This window comes from Rhopilema esculentum, chromosome 4, assembly GCF_057945365.1.
Source record: "Rhopilema esculentum isolate cy_ngs chromosome 4, ASM5794536v1, whole genome shotgun sequence".
Taxonomy (NCBI): domain Eukaryota; kingdom Metazoa; phylum Cnidaria; class Scyphozoa; order Rhizostomeae; family Rhizostomatidae; genus Rhopilema; species Rhopilema esculentum.
The window spans coordinates 6,380,793-6,399,138 of NC_142818.1; the positions used below are offsets into that span (position 1 = coordinate 6,380,793).

At 36.5% G+C, this 18,346-nt stretch overlaps 1 protein-coding gene across 2 annotated transcripts in view; it reads left to right on the forward strand.

Annotated features, from left to right (window-relative positions):
- LOC148960333 (adenosine receptor A3-like) overlaps positions 1-18,346 on the forward strand; it is a 105,657-nt gene that overhangs the window by 74,493 nt on the left and 12,818 nt on the right. For both annotated transcript variants that reach the window (XM_089116056.1, XM_089116055.1), the window contains exons 7-8: positions 9,530-9,592; positions 17,100-17,122. In XM_089116056.1, the coding sequence (XP_088972182.1) occupies positions 9,530-9,592; positions 17,100-17,122 (86 nt within the window). The remainder of the gene's footprint in view (positions 1-9,529; positions 9,593-17,099; positions 17,123-18,346) is intronic.

Sequence of the window (18,346 nt, forward strand, 5' to 3'; positions counted from 1 at the left end):
TGGTCCAGTTCCTCTTTGCTTCAGTGTAAACGCGATGAAAAAAATGGTATCGTGCCCAAACAAGAACGAAACACAGAGTTCCGTTCTTCTTTCTGTAATGTAAACGAGGTCAAAGATTTTGTCCTTGTAGGTCATTAAACAGTACGCTGTTGATAATTATAAGGAAAATGCTTCGAAATATGCTTCTCTTGACGTCAATTTACTAACCTTATTAACATCTTGGATGTTTCGAGATTCTATCCTTAAGCATATCAACTCGCACTTCAAGAGATAATCTTTTATCTGATTTTGAATCGTTCAAAAAGATATAGAAAAGGTTGGGAATCCGTCTTGTTGTTATCATTATAACGGAGAGAAAGGTGCCAATGCTAAGAACAGTGCAAAAAGAAGTATTCTTGTTTCTCGCCTACACAACGCCATGTGCAAAAACCACAGTTTATCACCCCGACACATTTATTTGTGATTGTAGAAGACTCATGATGATAATTGGAGATCGCTATCATCCTTCGATTGAAGTTGCTCGTTATCAGTTGGGAATTTGGCACGCTAAGATCAGCTTGAAAACAGCATTTCAATTTCTAGAAACCTTTCTTCCAGTATAATGTGAGCCTGGTTGTAAAGACTCTTGGAATTTCGCGAACTAGATTCCAAGTCAACCATCCATCTAAACTTTAACTGCCTACAATTAAACATAATAAACACTTAATTTCATTGTATTAACAGCGGAGTTATGACATTAATTGAACGTGGTCATTTGCCAGCTTTCAATAATATACAGTTTTTTATGACAAGGAAACTAATAAGCGGGACGTTGTCGCAGAAAGTGTTACGGCAGAAAATGAAGTATTTATTCAAAAGTAAGTATTAAGCTTTTTGAAATTTTGAATGGATGCTACATAAAAAAACACTTGTTAAGCGTTTCGCTGTATGCTTCTACAGAATCCATTACAAATATATTGATTTATACAATAGGCGAAGGCTGACAGGATGACTTAATTTTCCAAAAGGCATTCCACTGAGCCAAATAGTCCAGTGAATTGATCGGTGAAGTTGAAAGCCGCTCCTTGGAGATATTCACCATAGCTGAGCCAGTTGTTTCTTCTGTTTTTACCTTGTTAACCTTCGTCAGAGCCATATGATTTTAAGTTAGAAAATTTTCGCTATAAGTTAATCCGAAAACTTCCTGAATTACGATATTCCTGGAAATTTTCATGACGACTGATTTTTTTAACAAAATCTAATATTTTAAATGGCAATTTTTCTCTTTAGAGTTTTGTTAATACGTTATTCTATAAACAAGGAATTTCTTTTTCTAACTTTACCATTTCCTGTCTTTGATTGGAGGGTTGTTGGTAACCCCTTGTTGATTTACTTACTCGGGAATGAAATACCAATGAAATATAAAACGCATAAAGCTCTCTCAGAAAAACTGCCATAGACATCAGAAGATCAGTCACGAGGCTACCTTCCCAATTCATCGAGAGCGAGTTGGGCCGTTGGTGCATCGGCTCCAATCGCTCAACCTACCATAAAGGGGTTACTAAGGGAAGTTACACAATAACCCCCTAATATGATTGATAATTAGGAGGGAATGGACAGGAAAAACCTCCTTTCCCCACTAATAGCCGATGCACCAGTCCTACCTAATAGCATCAGAAAAACGCTAAAAAGCATAAAAGATGCCTAAAGGTATGAGAGGTTTTAACGATGCCATAAAAGAAACTCAACACGCAAAGTTATACTGAAAAGGCATTTAGCATAAAGAAACAAAATGAGGGAGGGAGGGCTGGGAAAATACAATAAAACTGCCTAGTTGTATTGTGGCTTCACCAAGCAAGGTGAGACCCGCGCTATGCCAAAACCTTAAATACCCCTAGATTAACCAAGGGAATGAAAACGCCGCGAAACACACACCTTACCCTGCTTATACATATCAAATCCTCAGGAGGCCGAAAGACTCCCCGCATTGCTCATAAACTAGTAGAGCAGATACAAGAAAAACGCGAGGAAGCGTGACACAAGAAAACATAACAAAATAGTAATAACAACAATCTCAAGCGATTTGGTTAACGCTCAAAAGCCCCTCGTGAAACTAACTTTGATTAAATTTCATTTAATCATTATTTTACTGCCAGAAACTTCTAGTGTATATCTGTCATGTAGTCACAGTAACAATAATATGTATTGACCTTGTATTATGTAATAACCTTTCCTTACCGGTTTACGAATAATCGAGACTTAAAAGTAAACTGCGGTTTTGTATCGTCGTTTACTCATTATGCAACTGACGAATTGAAATGCTTTTGCTAACACTCATAAACGATCTAATTGAACGTTCGATCGCACGCTAAGCGAAAGCATTTATTTTCCTCGCGCTTCTTTGCACAACTGCTAAATCTCTTAATAATGACGTCATCAATGTTTCATCTGCTCAGAAGAAAAAAATTATAACTATCATAAGCAACAGCATATTTTGAGCACAAATGTTCCGAATATTAATGGTTAAAAATCGCCGTCCCTTTGTCGCCACCACATCAAAGCCTTTCCTACTGTAACCTTTTGATGTATGAATATACATGATATATAAAGTAATTGCCTCTTTGCGATCAAATATATTTCTGTAGGTCTGTGCGTTTTAATAAGTTTCGTTATCGTTTCCATTAGATAAGCTTTTCTTTTTGCCGTCTATCAACTGCAAATACTGTACTGAGAGAGACTTTAGTGTTCGGGAGCCGATCTTTACATGATCTTATGCGAATTTGTCCAGTGCGCCCTACTCCTACACGTGGTCTACTTCCTTCCCGCTCGTTTTGGCGAGTCAAAGATTTTCTTCTTTTCAAAAGGATTCTTAACCCGTAAAATGCCCTTAAAGCAAATCCGTCATATCTAGAAGGTTTTTAACCTTTCAGGCTATTATGCGTTTCAACTTTCAAGAACGAAATGTGTTCACCTTGCATGATAAACTGCTAGATACGTTGCTGGCATGGTCGATTTCAGAGGTTTCTTAGCAGCTACTTTCTTACGTCACACTCACACGTTGTATCAGACATTTTTGCATGTCTATATTTTACTTGACTTTTTCTCAAGATGCAATGTTCCAATATTTCAAGACATGTAAACCTCGTGACCGTGGCTTGTTATGTAACTTCCTGTAGTTGCTCGCTTTTAGCCTTTATTTCATAGAAACATGAACCATAAAAAACCGATTGAGGACCCCTTGTTTTTTACCCTTCTGAGCTTGCTGTCTGCTGTAATATGGTATCAATCCAAAGAGGCATTGCTTCGCCTAACTGGTTAGCTCACTGCGAATATTTATTGTTTTCTTTTTGTTTTGATCTGATTTTTACGAAAATGGTCTTATAATATATTTTGTATTTATTATTTTATAAAAAACATAATATTTTAGATAAAACAAATTGGTGACTAGATCATTAATGGCGTAAATATTATGTAAATGTTTAATGTTATGTTGATGATCTCTTCGAGTTTAATCCTGACAGATAGCTCTAACTTTCCATGTTTCATTTCTTCAAAACAAACTACTTTTATGTCTTATGACATCAAATATACTGCCTGACGAGCGTAAATTTTTTCAGCCTCGTTACCTTTTTACTTTTATCTAAATTTACCTACGCTTGCAAAATGGAGAGTGCAATATCTTAGATTTTGAACTTGGCTTTCCCTCTACTTTGTTATTGTTAAATCTCGGCAAGTAACCGTTGGAATTTCGACTGCTTAAACTGCTGCTAGTGCTATAACACAGACTGTACTTGTTTGGGGTTCGAGACAGGGATTGTTTTCTGACGAATGATCAGTCCAAGAATCCTCTGTACTTCTTTGCAAAGGGTGGGTACAATTGGATTTATTTTAAAGCGCGTTCCATGTGTTTATCAAAATGATAGATGACTCACGGATGGATAAGATTTGCTCGTGTTTGCCTGTTCAAGAAGTACCGCAGGAAAAGTAGGACAATTTGAAACAAAGCCAGCTGACATTTTTAATTTTCGACCACGAGTGTGGAGGCGTTAGAATAGGTTTTGCGAAATTATCCAATACAGTGATTGCATCGTCGCTGAATAATTTAATTGAGCAGAAATTCTGCTAGAACATCCTAATAAGAAACTAGACTATTCTTCATACCTAGTTGAATGTGTAGGTGGTTCTAGGTCGTTGGACTGTTTCTTTGTGTGCAATGATTTTTGTTTTTAAACCATCTTTTTGAGCAGTTTGCCTACGCATTTTGAGAAAATACGTCTTACTGAACTAGCGAATAAAACCAAAGGTTCGAAACGCAGCTGTTCAATTTAATTGGATTTGAATGAAATTGCCTCTTCCCTAATCGTTACACTGGGGGATGGCTAGTAGGTTGATAGGTGTTCTTTAAAAAAATACATAATAGACAGTTTGTTCTCATGTTTTTATGCTCATTCTTTTTGCTTTGAGATTCTGCTAGCTAGCTTTTGCAGGTATCTCGCTTCAAATCGGGTCACACTTTGTGAACATAACTTGCCAATACAACTAGAGTCTAAGAGTTTGTCTTTGTAGGTCATTAAACAGTACGCTATTGATAATTATCAGGAAAATGTGCTCCTCTTGACGTCAATTTACTAACCTTATTAACATCTTGGATATTTCGAGATTCTCTCCTTAAGCATATCAACTCAAGCTTCAAGAGACAATTTTTTATCTGATTTTGAATCATACAAAAAAGAAAAAGTTGAGGATCCGTCTTGTCGTTATCATTGTAGAGGAGAGAAAGGTGCCAATGCTAAGAACAGTGCAAAAAGAAGTATTCTTGTTTCTCGCGCCTACACAACGCCATGTGCAAGAACCACAGCTTATCACTCAAACAAATTTATTTGTGATTGTTAGAAACATTTATTTTTTATTGTGAAAAACATTTATTTTTTATTGTGAAAATATTTTTTCAGGACTGTTGTCTTGATTCATCTGTTTACAACATTGTGAAATGACGTTTCCAGCTGAAACTCCCAAGCAGTGAAAAGTTCCAGTAGGTTAGGGCTACTCATCTATATTAATTGGCTGCAATCTGCAATTCACTCGTCTAATAAAGAACCTCTAAACAGATCAACCACTGAACTATGATTTTTGGTAATTATCCAGCAGTTGCTTCTACTTTCTGTTCATTCCAACTAAAAAATCGTGTAACTCATTAATTGTACTTATAATTCTGAGCCTTCATCTGCTATTTGAATGGCGACTTTCTAAAAGTAATCATAGAATTCGGTATGATGACACCTTTTATGGTAGCTTCTCACCTAGCAGAATCTGGCTCGTACTTACCTTACACTTGAAAACCCTGCATTAACTCAACATTATATTTAATTTAACGGCAATTATAGGATTTTTACCTTTGTCATACATCCTTCATTCCAAGACTCTCTCTTTGATATATTCACGGAACTCTCTACAGGACCACGGATTAACAAGAATTATCCTAGCCTAGCTTATATGCATAAAAGTCAGATGAAAACGTTCTAATAAAATTCATTATGTAAATATGCTCTAATGGTTTATTAGAGGTGCGATATTGACGGAAAAATCAAAGCACTGTTTATGTTATTGATGAAATGTGTCAATTTTTTCTAAGAAGACTTGGATTTTGTCCAAAATATAGCCAGGAATATAAACACATGTTATAGATTACTTAAGCTATCCCATGTACTCAGAAGAATATTTCATGAATTATTTTTAAGTCAAAGAGCCAAGAAATCGTACAGAAAGCTCAGCAAATAAAAAGATACATACTTTATCTAGCGCGGCTGGACCAGATGCTAAAACCGTCGACATCTAAATGAGAACAGCTCAAAAGAACAATGTTGTTTTATGCCCGAATTCTGCAGGTGCAGCCTTTACGCACGTGCTTTGCGCTTAAAAACATATAGGTTTCCAATATGATAATTCTGCACAGCTTCCCTTGAATAATTGATTCACGGTTCAATATTCGATGGCCTTTTCTGTCATTTGCACATTCTCCTGTGACAGAGACTCGGATAATCAACTTTGCGCAGAAAAGGACGCTTGTTTGACCCGCTGCAAGGCTGAGTTTCGCTTGCAAATATTTTCCTTCCCTCTCTTACCTGACGAATATTTAGGCATACTAATCTATATAAGCTGTCCATCTGGCTTGCTAGTTAATTCTTCAAGATTTTGCAGCTGATTTTTGTGATTCATGTTCATAATTTATGGTTCCTTTGTTCTTTAACACCTTGTTTTGCCAAGAATCTTGTGAAACATTTGTCAAAACCCTTACTTGGCTTTACAAGGCTTTTAACTGATATGCCAGCCCATATTTGGATTATTCGTGCATCCTAATTTCTCTAGTGCAAGGTCTTGCTGCTGTTTTGTCAAATACGGTCCCAACAATTTCTCCCAATTTTACCGCTTATTCTTGCTTAAGCATTGTCCAAGCAATTCCACAACAACACTTTACTGATTTATCAAGCTGCAGAAGCTTATTTTTCCTAGGTATTTACCGTTTGTTTTCCTGTGTTTTGTAGCAAATAGTCCTGTCAAATATTTGACTTACACCAGCCATAGCTCTTTGTGCTTCTTTTGTTGGTCAAAATTTAAATTTTAAACGATTCTTTGCAATTTGGGAGCTTACTCTACCGTGCGTGTTCTGCAATGTCTTTTGTGCATTGCTTGTATCCTATCTAAGTTGATCAATTTTTGTAGAATCTAGACTACTGAAAGACATGATGAGAAATGCGACTTCGTACCTACCTGAACTGGTTACAGAGCAATGAGTTGAAAATTCTAAGATGTATCGATAAGAACATTAAATCAACTACCTCTAAATATAAGATTCAAAATAAAGAATTGCCCCATTTTTTCGCGGAACAACGAAGGAGTGAAACATTTCCGAACCCATGAATGTTAAGGTTCGGTGCCAGCATATGTATTCAGTTATATACCGCTGATACTAGAAACTGGAAACAGGGAATATCAGAACAGACAATTTAACTTGCGCTATGTGCTGCAAACACGAACAAAAAGAACTGTCATGAGCATTTGAAATTTGTTTTGTGGCATTCTGAAAGCTATTTGTCTTATCCGATTTTGACACGTAATGCAATGGCTAAAATGTTATTGGTTTCCGGGTGCGGATCGAAAATAGCGAAAATTTGTATCCGGATGCGGATTGAAACTAGATTAAAACGAAGAATGGTATTAAAATGATGATTTTGTTTGACTGCTTCTGCAAGCAGATGCAAGCGTGATTAAAGGTCACTGCTCATTGACACTGACTTCTTAAAGAACTTTCGTTTTTAAACCATTTTATGTGAAATGATAACATGATATGGAATTGACGTTGGGCTTGATAATAAGGCTGCTATTTCTGGAAGATTTTCTCTAGTCCACAATGTTGTATTGACGTCATTATTCTGGAAACAAAGTTCCGCACAGGTACCCTAGATCTTTTTTGAACAATTGTAAGATAGTAACCGGCTGGGTCAAAGCCTTGCCCATCATTTAGCCCATACGAGTTACTTAGAGGTTTTGATAAAAAATTTGTCCACAACAACTGAATCTAGGCCACGTTTTAATTTCATGTGTAATGTGATTCTTGATGGGTTTTTATTCACATTTTGATGACTAGCAAGCGGAATAATTACAAAATATTTTTTCTTTGTAACATATAACAAGTTTTTGTAACAGCCTTGTGGCATTCGGTAGTTCATGTTATCCAGAAACGTCGGAAGAACTGTAGGGCAAGGGGAAAGTGCCAAAGAAAAAAGCAAAATAGAGAAATTTTTTATATTTTTCGTCGGCAAGGGTGTCGATCACCAGTGTGCCCTTCCATGCTCCGGTGTCCCTGATGCTATCAAAACATTGAGTTGGATAAACGTCTCTAACAGCCTGTGCACTTTCCAGACTTTACGCAAAGCACGTTGCTAAAAAGGGCTTTTTATTAGCAGATGGTTATTGTTCATATCGCATACAAATGTTAAATGATGAGGTGGGCGGTGCGCACTAACAATTGCTCACCACCATCGAGTCTTTAGACCTTCGAAATGCCGTTGGCTTACGCATCTGCTATGAAATCAATATTCGTTATTATCCGATATCTTTACTTTCGCCGTTGCCTCTTCTATAAATGGTTTCAAGTCTTCAAATTTTGTCAACGACTGTGATCATAGACGTTCGCATTTTAGATAGCCTAGCTCTAAGATATCCTAACTCTAAGATAGCCTAGCTGTTAGATTGCCTGCTTCAAAGCAAAATTTATAAGGAAACCTTTTTTCTTAAATGCACATGACAGTACGTAAAGGGAGGGCAGGCATTTGAAAGTTACCCATGGTCCCTGGTTCAAAGGGCTACAATACAGGGCCCAATCCACTGATTCTAAAATGGAGGGGCCGTAAATGTGAAGCAAGTTACTTCTTACCCCCTCTAGCCTCATTGTGGCAAAATTGTTGCTTACGCTGTTTTGCTTGTGAACTTTGGTTCAGATTTTTTTTGTGATCTACAGGCCTATCTATATAGATTATCTGAGCTAGCTTGAAGCTTTTATTAAATATAAAAAGGAGAACCCATGGCCCCCTTCCCCCTCCCTGTAGCCTTGTAAAACCGCTACTCCAAGCGCTAAGCCTCGCTCTTACCTGCCTCGTTTGCGCATTTCCTTCGTCCCATTCATCCACTCTCCACGCGTTAGTCATACTTGTTTCTGCATACTCTTTTGCGACACTTGCATCGCACTCTTTGTTGCATTGCGTATACTAGTAGGAACACTTTCACTAAGGAAAACCACCCTCTATTATAGTATTATTTTAAGAACTACACTATGGATTGACTCAGCTTATACATACGTATTCCAATTGCTTTTCTAGCTTGTTTTTCCTCTTATGTAGACACCTAAGATTAGCACATTTACATCTATTATTTGTACAAGGAACTAGTTTAACACATATATATATCGTTACCACGAATCCTGAGTCAGTTAAGAGTTAGAGTTAGTATTGTGAGCACGTACACTTCGCTCTTGTGAAAGGCTTAGTGGTACAAGTCGTATAATGATATACGTTTGAGAAAACTATATCTGCGTCTATTTGTTGTGTCATTCTGAAGTTTTGCCGAACATTCAGCTCGGAACCTGCCGTATTTAGAAACTAATTTACAGCACGGGCCCTGCATTCGATAATTATTATGATTTGTTATCATAGTTGGTCAGCTTGTATTCATATCCGGAAGATGTTGCAAGTTAAGATTTTTCTTTATCAAACCCTCTCTTTATACTTCGTTACCTTATTTCTTGCTTAAATTTAAGATTCACAAATGTAACTAAATAATTTTGCATGCATAGGCAGCAATCTCTTGTCTGATTTGAAAACTATTCAGGTTTTTGATTATCGCTCTTTTTCTTTGTATATTTTTCTTCTACGTTGCGAATGTGTTACAAAAATGTTGTTCTAAATTGCCATCAAATGTTTGGTGTTCGTTTCCATTCAGTTTATTTTCGAATGAAGATCTTGTGTATAATATTAACAAACCAAATTCTTTTTAGGTGCAGATAAGGCAGTCAAATCAGAGAATCGAAAACTCAAGGCAGAAAACATACGGCTCAAAGGTACAATTTTGATTCATGCAGTAATGACTAAAATTAAGTGTTTTGCTCCATCGCCCAAGCCCACCAACCTTGCAGCAAGCAAAATGTTTTTGTCAGAATCCCGTTAATTATTCACAAGATTTTGATTGATTTCTGCAAAATTTAACGTAATTTTTGGCTTTCTGAAATTTACATCCGTGATTGAACTTGATTGGAAGAACATCTGCTTTTAGTTTGAAATTCCTTATGGGTGGAGTGTAGCCAGCTTGGTGTACAGTGCATTTTAGATTTTTAGAGATCTTATCGGCAGTTTTAATACCGCTTGTACGTGTAGTGTCAGCCTTTCCTTGCATGCCAAAAACCAAAGTAAGGTGTTACCAGTCGTCGAAAATTAAAGGTAGCAACAGAAGTTTTTAGTAGCTGGACATCCTACTCGGACCCATTTGTAGGCTGCGCTCATTCAATTTCCTAGAAACGATCTTCGTGTCACTAGTAGCACACCTTTTCTCTAGGGGAATGTCCTCTAAATTCACTGGGTAATTTGCAGGTTTTTATGCATGGCTTTGTTCCTAATTCCTAATCTTAGCTGTACTGCTTGTATAAGCACATTCACTTGACATTTCATTGTTAAAGAACTTGAATTCATCAGTGATCTGACGCCTCAGTTTTTCAAACAATTTGTAGAGGAATGATACTTGTAATTGATGAATTCATTTTAAGGGAGATGATTAAAATCTCACTTAAATACTAAGCAACACAAAGAAAGCAAAAATCTAGCCGTAAAATCTTCTTAACGATTCATCCTCAAATGATTTATGGACACAAAAGAATTGCAATGATTATCAAAGAACGTCTATCTTTTCTCTTTTTGCGCATTTAGGCCCTTTTCAAATTATGTCGGATTAATTTTTTATCGAATCACTTTTCATATCGGATAGGCGTTCATTTCAATTAATAACGCTTGGATTAGATATGCTCCGTCCGGGTTTGCGGTGACAAACCATTCCGCTTTGGATGTGGATCACTTTTGCGCTAGTATGAAAACATGAATCCGATACTGTTTTGCTCCGAAACCTCTGTTTCGTAAGACAACAGTCCATGTTCCTATGTGATGACTTAAAGACAATGGATTTTTTCAGTGGAGCTTGGGGAGTAGTTCATGTAGAGAATTGTGGACAGGGCCTTAGGAAGAATGACCAATTGATTCGCACCCTACGGTATTTTGAAGGGGCTACAAAAACGTCAGTGATCCGCAATTTCTGATATTCAAGAATTGTTTGCCTGCAGGTGAAAAGTTTCGGTTGAAAATAAAGAAACTTAGCACAGGGAGTGGTGTGACTTATCTGGCAAATATTAACAACATCAATATTAACAATATTTGGAAACTGCATCAACAAGCCAGTTTCGTATCAATAGCCGAAAGACGAAACGTATTTGTTCGTGTTCTTATTATCAGCATATATGCTCTAGTTGATAAAACTGGCTAGAGGTCCTTAATACCGGAACAAAGGTGCCAAAAATGGAAAGTCGCTTCAGGTCAAATGATTCAAATGCTTCAAAAGAGGCCATACCGTCTAAATGAGATGGTAATGGTCCGCCTAGTTCATGGTTACAAAGTCCATTTCGAGATCGGTTACTTATTTCCTTCTTAGCCATTTAGATGCTTTCTTTGTTTGGTTAAGATTCAGCTGCTCGATGTCGTTAATCTTATATCGTTAGTTTTCCTTTGCTTGAATTCATTTGATTCAAAGCTTTCTTCATATGCTGATCGTTTGTATGAACGTTTCTTTTCATATGAACATATGTACACAACTCAAATCACCTTTTTAATATTGTCTGATCTATTAGTTACAGCACATCTGTGGTGAAGGTTTTTGCTTCTTAGTCCTTCCCGGGTGACGACGTTTTAGTTTCAGTTTTCATTGACAGTTATAACTAAATACATGATACAAATATATGCAATTGAATTACCTAAATTAACTAAAACAATTAAAATACATGACAATCACTAATACAGACAACTACAAAATACATCCACGCCAGACACAGAAGAAAGTGAAAAAGGCACAATACTTTTAATGTTTTAGGAACTGATCATCGAGAAATGTCCATGATAATATAATTACTAGAATACCAACTGTATATGTACTCCATACATATCTAACTGAACGCAGTAACAAAACACGTGTGTACAAGATTACATGGGCGGATAACATACGGGACTTAGTGTACATACGGGATACTAATTATGTGAACATTACAATACTGTACAGAACATGGAATGAGCATGGGTTTCAGAAGCAGTCTGGATCCATTTAAATTTGGCCTGGATCCATCTGAATAGATTTGGACGACGTTTGGATCCATCTAAATTTGTGTCATCAAGAATGACTGCATCAGTTATGCTCTGGTCAAACGATTCAGCATTTCACCCATCGTCTTACCCAACATTTCGCCCAACATCTTTCTTCAATGTTTGAAGATGGTCAATTGTTGGCGGTCAAACGATCTAACATTTCACCTAACAATTTTTCCCGCAGATCGAAAAAATAACTAGGTAGAAGGTCGCGCTGAAGTCTTCACACAAAAATTGGCAACATTTCGATCCAAAAAACTGGAAGGCAATCACCGCCTTTTCTATATATTTTTGCCTTTTCTTCCAGGAAAGCGATGGCAGATTGTTTCACGGCCATCGCGGTTTTCATGACAAAAGTCGTATCCCTCATCTAAGCCTCGTTCTGAATTCGCCCCCTGCACTTTCTTGTAGCTTCTTTGTGCTACAGGCTCTTTATTGACGCTTTAACCCTCTTCTTACGTACAGGATGTGTTGAATTTCATTATACCAAAGTATATGTGATTGCAAGCCAACCCGATTGTTTAAACGAAGAAAGCCAACCCGATTACTCAACAACAGTGTGATGATTTAATTTTGACACCATTTAATCAACTGCGCGTGCGCAGAGCTAACAATGTTGGGCAACCAACGTTGGATCGCTCTCTCACATCGAAGTAAAATGTTGGACAATTCTGTTTGCCAGGTGGTCTGGGTACTACGTTGCCAAACTTACCTAAATTGGCCAGTTAAAATAGGCCAAATTTACCCATAAAACAACCTCGTCATAATGCGCAAGCGCAGTAAAAAATAAGCACAGTTTGCAGTATTTCTGTTGCCCTTTCCATCAGTAGACTCTGTAAGCCAAACATATTGCGCTTCCCAAGACTTCTTGTACTTCCTTGCACTGTCTTATCTACCTTTGGTCGTCATAGATCCGACGGAATGAAAGATTATTCCCTTTTTATTGTAACTTGTTACAGATGTGTAGATCAATCTCTGCTATCATCCGAGTAATTGATTTCTGATGAATTGCAAATTCTATTTTTAAACGACTTTTTAAAAGGCAAACATTTTGAGTAATACTGAGGCTTATCGTCTGACACTCTACAAGTATATAATGTTGGAACATAGATCGCAAATATTTCAAGTTTTGTATCACCAAAAGATTGTTTGCAAATTCTATTTCAATACACTATCAAAGGAAATACTGAAAAAGTTAGTCAATCAAGTGTTGAAAAATAAGCTATAGCAACGACTTTACGTCATTACAAGAGCAATTCAGGCACTGATCCATTTGGATCAAATCAATGTCATTGTCTGATTGGATCATAGACATTTTACGGCTATTAATTTATGTTTTTATGGGGTTTTGTTATCATTTTCGAACATTACGTTAGGTGGCCAAAAAGAGCCAAAATGAAGTCGGAGGCCAAAGGTAAAATTACGTAGCCAAACATTCTTGAAAAAGGCCAGATTTCTCCAATTTGGCCTCTCAGTAGGCCAGTTGGCAACCCTGAGACGTTACCTTGTTGGCATTGTTACCGGACATGGACCGAGCCTTTGTCTGAGGACGTTTGTCACACAAGATAGAGCAATAGATTTGAAACGAGAGGTTTTCTTCTCCTTCTTGAGAGCTTATCAAGGGCAAATTATCCAGTCCATTTTTTGGACCGGCACCCGAGCTTTTAAATTCCGGTTTAAAAGCAGCGAAGTTTTCCCTCATGCCCTTCTATATGCGTGATTAGAACATCTTCTGCAATGTGCAGCTGGAAGACGAGCTTGAATTTCAAAGGCTCGGTTGTTCTGTTGTTGGTCACATGGTCACAAGTCAAGAAGCTGACCTCAGCAACCACAAATACGCTATAACCATTATCTTCTTGAACCATTATCTTACTAATGTCATGAAAGTAAAGAAACAATTCAGTCATTTCTCTGTTATGTAGATGACTTTGTTGCAAATAAAGACCGTCGGTTGTTTTCTTGTAAGGGTGAACTTCGTAATGCCTGTATGGGTTTGTTTGTCATCTTTGTCTTGCAGTTAGTGCTGATGTCTGTCGTCTTATGCATATCAAGATCAAGGCCTTGTTTTTCCATCTTCACTGTAAATTGTGTTTGCTTTGAAATTGTTTGCTTTCTAGCAACATACAAGATATCATTAAATATCCTTAGAGTTGCCTTTTTTCTTGCAAATCTCTCTTGCTTGGCACAACCACGCAAACAAGATACTGACATTATATGTTCTCGATTAACTTTTCTTTTTCTCCTCGAATTACAAGGTTATTTTTAGAAAGCCACGTTGCTTCAATAGTGCGTTGAACAGTATCTTCAGCAGTTTGAAAAGGGCTTTCAGTTTTTTGCAAAATAAGTTTCTAATCATTTGCTATGTTGAGCAAATCTTTTAGCCTGGTTTTCACTAGAGTCATAAGGATCGTATCGATCATAAGAAACATAATATTTAAGTCCGTGTTGCTTATGTTTCTTATAATCCAAATGAAAACTCCATAATTAAAATTTCTTAAGGATCGTAAAAATAAAAAATATTTTGTTATTATAATTTCATAAGCGTCATAAGTATCGTAAAAGTAGTGAGATTTTTTATGATTTGAAAGGGCGTTGTTTTCCCCGCCACTTTTCTGCATGGATCCAGCATGGCTGCTACGAATCTGCGTTTGTTCCTGGCAATGTATATTCTAATCAAAAGATGAAGGCGTCGACAAAAAATGCAAGTTAATAGAATACGAGGAAAATAAGGTTTTGGATTTCCCATAATGTTTAAAAGGAGATCTGAGCAAGTTGTTTTGCCAACTTGTAGTCTTTCGAAGACCTGTCTTACAAGCAGCTGAACACCTGAATTTCACGATAGATAATCTTTCCACGCGAGATCCATTTTGTATACAGAAAATAAATTTCATGTCAAGGCCAACGAGAGAAGGAGCAATGTGTGTGGCCTTTGACTGGAATTCAGGAAATTTTGTCACCTAATTCTGAAAACAAAGGAACATCAGGTTGTAAGGATCGTAAAGATGAAAAAGTTTTTGATCTTTACGATCCTTATGTCACGAATTTTAAGAGATAATATCAAGTGCTAATTATTTTACGATTATGATTCTTGGTGTTTTCACTTGATCATAAGCGTCATAAAATCTTAAAATTACGTTTCTTACGATCCTTACGACCCTTATGCCTCTGGTGAAAACCAGGCTTTAGTGACGCACAAAAATGAAGCTGAAGGTAATCTTTCGATAAAACGTAAAGAAAAAGTTTAAAAGAGAATCCTAAATCTACACACACCCCCGCATCTCCCTCCATTGATGTTTCCAGATGTTTTTCAGGTATAAAGGGAAAAAACTCTAGAACGAATGGACTCTGTCTACACTTGGGTTGTAATGGGCTCTGAGTTTTTGTGCACGCACAGTAACTTTAAAGATCAAGAAAAACCGAAACCTAGAAATCCTTTATTAATTCAGGCTCTAAGTGATCTGTGAAAAACTTGATCTGATTGCACACGGGTGATGGGAAATTTCCTGCTTTTTTCGACATCTTTTCGAGAAACGGTCTCTTTTATCCATGTTATATCCTCGTTTTTCATAAAGTGATTCTAATTTTCTATCGAACGATGGGAAACATCATCATTTAACTCAGTAGCGAGTTTCAGATAATTTTGAAAATTCTCTATGATGAGCTACGTTTATGCCTATCGAGAAAAAAAACCAACTCAAAAATGAGTGAAGTTTTACGATTGATGTGCCTGAGGCCAACATGGACTTCAGATTTTTGCGTGAAACGGCGTTTCCATTGCTTCCAACGCTGGCAAAAGAACGTTGGAACTAGAATAGTTAAACATCAATTCATACTGCCGTTGTAAATTGAGTTCTGAAAATTCCGTGCGGTTAATATCAAGGTCTGTTGCCAAATGAAATGCTCTCAAGTATATTTGTTAATGTTCTCAAGTAATATTGTGTGCTCTTGGGCCTCGTGTTCTGTTATAAACTTCTACTGATAACCTCTAAACAATATGATTATCCATACAACAATTAGAAGAGCTGCTGGTCGTGTATGCCCTCAGCTTACCTGTAAGCGCTACAGTCGCATCGGTCTGTATTCGGTTCGGCGCATGAGAAGACTGACGTTCAACTTAGACCACCTAGGTTCATGCTACTCTGGGTTAAGTTTCATTTGAAATAAATGTGATAGAGTACCAATCAAGCAAGGACTGACAGAAGATTAAACAAACACTCTTAGAAGATCAGCCATTTATTTCATTTCAACTATTTAGATATTTGAAAATGGCTTTGAAAAAAGCAAACATTTTACAACATACTAAAAGTTTTTTCGTCTGGCACTCCTCAGAGCATATTGTAAAATGTTTGCTTCTTTCAAAGCCATTTTCAAATTCTGTACCGCAAAAAAATTGCTCACATTATTTAGATATTGTTTTCTTACATATTAGGTTTATATTACATCAGCATTAGGTAAATCTATAACATATGCAGCTGAAGGAGTATTAGGTAAAATATTAGCAAATGAGAAAAATATGAAAATGAAATGATATAATATCTCACAATCATTGAGAGATTTTCACATTAGTAGCCTTTGTTATTATCGGCTTTATCGTAAATCTGCTTTTGGAAATCGCTACAGGCCCGGATCATTTCTAACATTCACTGATTTTAAAAAACTGATATTGTTTATAAAATTAAAATACAAATTTACTAGAAACGCTGCGTACAAATACATTTTTTCAAGATTACAAGGACGATACCACAAGGTGTATTTCACTGTGGTATCGTATTTCACTATAATTACCCCCTGGCATTACCAAAAAGTTGAAAATTGCAATTGAAACGGTCTATCAATAGGTGCCCTTACTTAATTAATTGAACAATTTTAGCAAGGTGAACAAACAGTGGGATTGTTACAAAGAAAACACCAGCAAATTTAGAGAAGAAATTTAATTGAAATTAGTTAATTGAACTTAATAGAGAGTGCGGGAAAATAACCGACCCGAGAGTTCGAGCCTCGCTCGGGTCGGTTATTTTCCCGCACTCTCTATTAATTATCTTCGAAATCCTGTTGTCTGTAAATTAATTGAACTTATTAATTGAAAACTGATCAAGAAAATTAAGCAAAATATTTTAGGCTATGGTATTTTATTCCAATTAGCAATTTTAAAATCCTTCTCTTTTCTTTCAGAGGAGCTACAAGGCCTGGATAAGGTGAGTCTTTTGTTTATTATTATCATTATTATAAAATTATATACACTAGGCGAAGCAAAATTTTTTTTAGCTAATATAGCAGCTAATAAAAGCCTACTATATATACTACATCTACAAATCTTAAATTAATTACAATGAATGGATAAAATAATAAAGGAAATGTACAAATTAAAAGGATGACTCATTAGTTAAAAATACACAATTATTCGATAACTATTTCAAGAATCCAATCTGCGCAACGTAAGGTTTACATAGTCTGCAGTTGCATTTTGTATCTTTCCAAGTTTTAATCTTTTTCTTAAATTTGCGAGGCTAGAAGATGTTTTAATGTCATTTGTAAGCTCTTGCCAGAGCTTGGATCCCATAAAGGTTGTACTTTCTATACCATAACAATTTGATTTTGGTTTTTTGTTTGTTTTTGTTTTGTTTGAGTATGGTCTATATGCATAGTATATGTAGAAAGAGTTATCGTTTCATGGTTCTCGAAATATTTGTGGAACATGAAAATACGGGGACAGCGATGCTATAGGAATGCTGGTAGAAATAGCCTGCTCGCTTCAATTTAACCAAAATATCAACCTTAGCAAATTTCTTCTTTCTTCGGATTTGTATAGTGCAAAATTATATAAGATAAGCATGTCAGAAGCAGGTGATTCTGACATCATAACAGAAGACTTTTGGGACGATGGCCAGTTACTTCACCATCTGATCATGTTTTCACAGTTTGGCATACAGATGGAGTATTTAGTATTTTTTGTCAATTACTTGCTTGCGTTCATAATGTCTTCACCATTCGAAAATATGCCGATAAGACTGTCTGATAAATGACATTCAAGATCGTAACAAGAAATTTGCTATTGATTTTCCTTTTGTACGGATATCTTATTCATGTTAAGGCCCATTTCCACTTCATTCGCTATTCGCAAATCGCACGCGATATTTTGTTTGAAATTCGCATGCGAACGTTCGCAGTGCGATTTTGACCTGTTCGCAAGGTTTGATTTTTTACGAACGTTCGCATGCGAACAAAAGTCCCGGATGAAGGCCAGCCAATCAGAAACCATCATTTAAGTCCCAATTCCACTTCATTTGCAATTTGCATTTCGCACGCGATTTCCGATTTGCGAATTGTGAACAAGGTGGTTAAATTGTATTCATATTGTCATAAACAATTGATACGTCTGAGCCGATGAAATTCTGCGTCATATGAGCATGCGTATTACG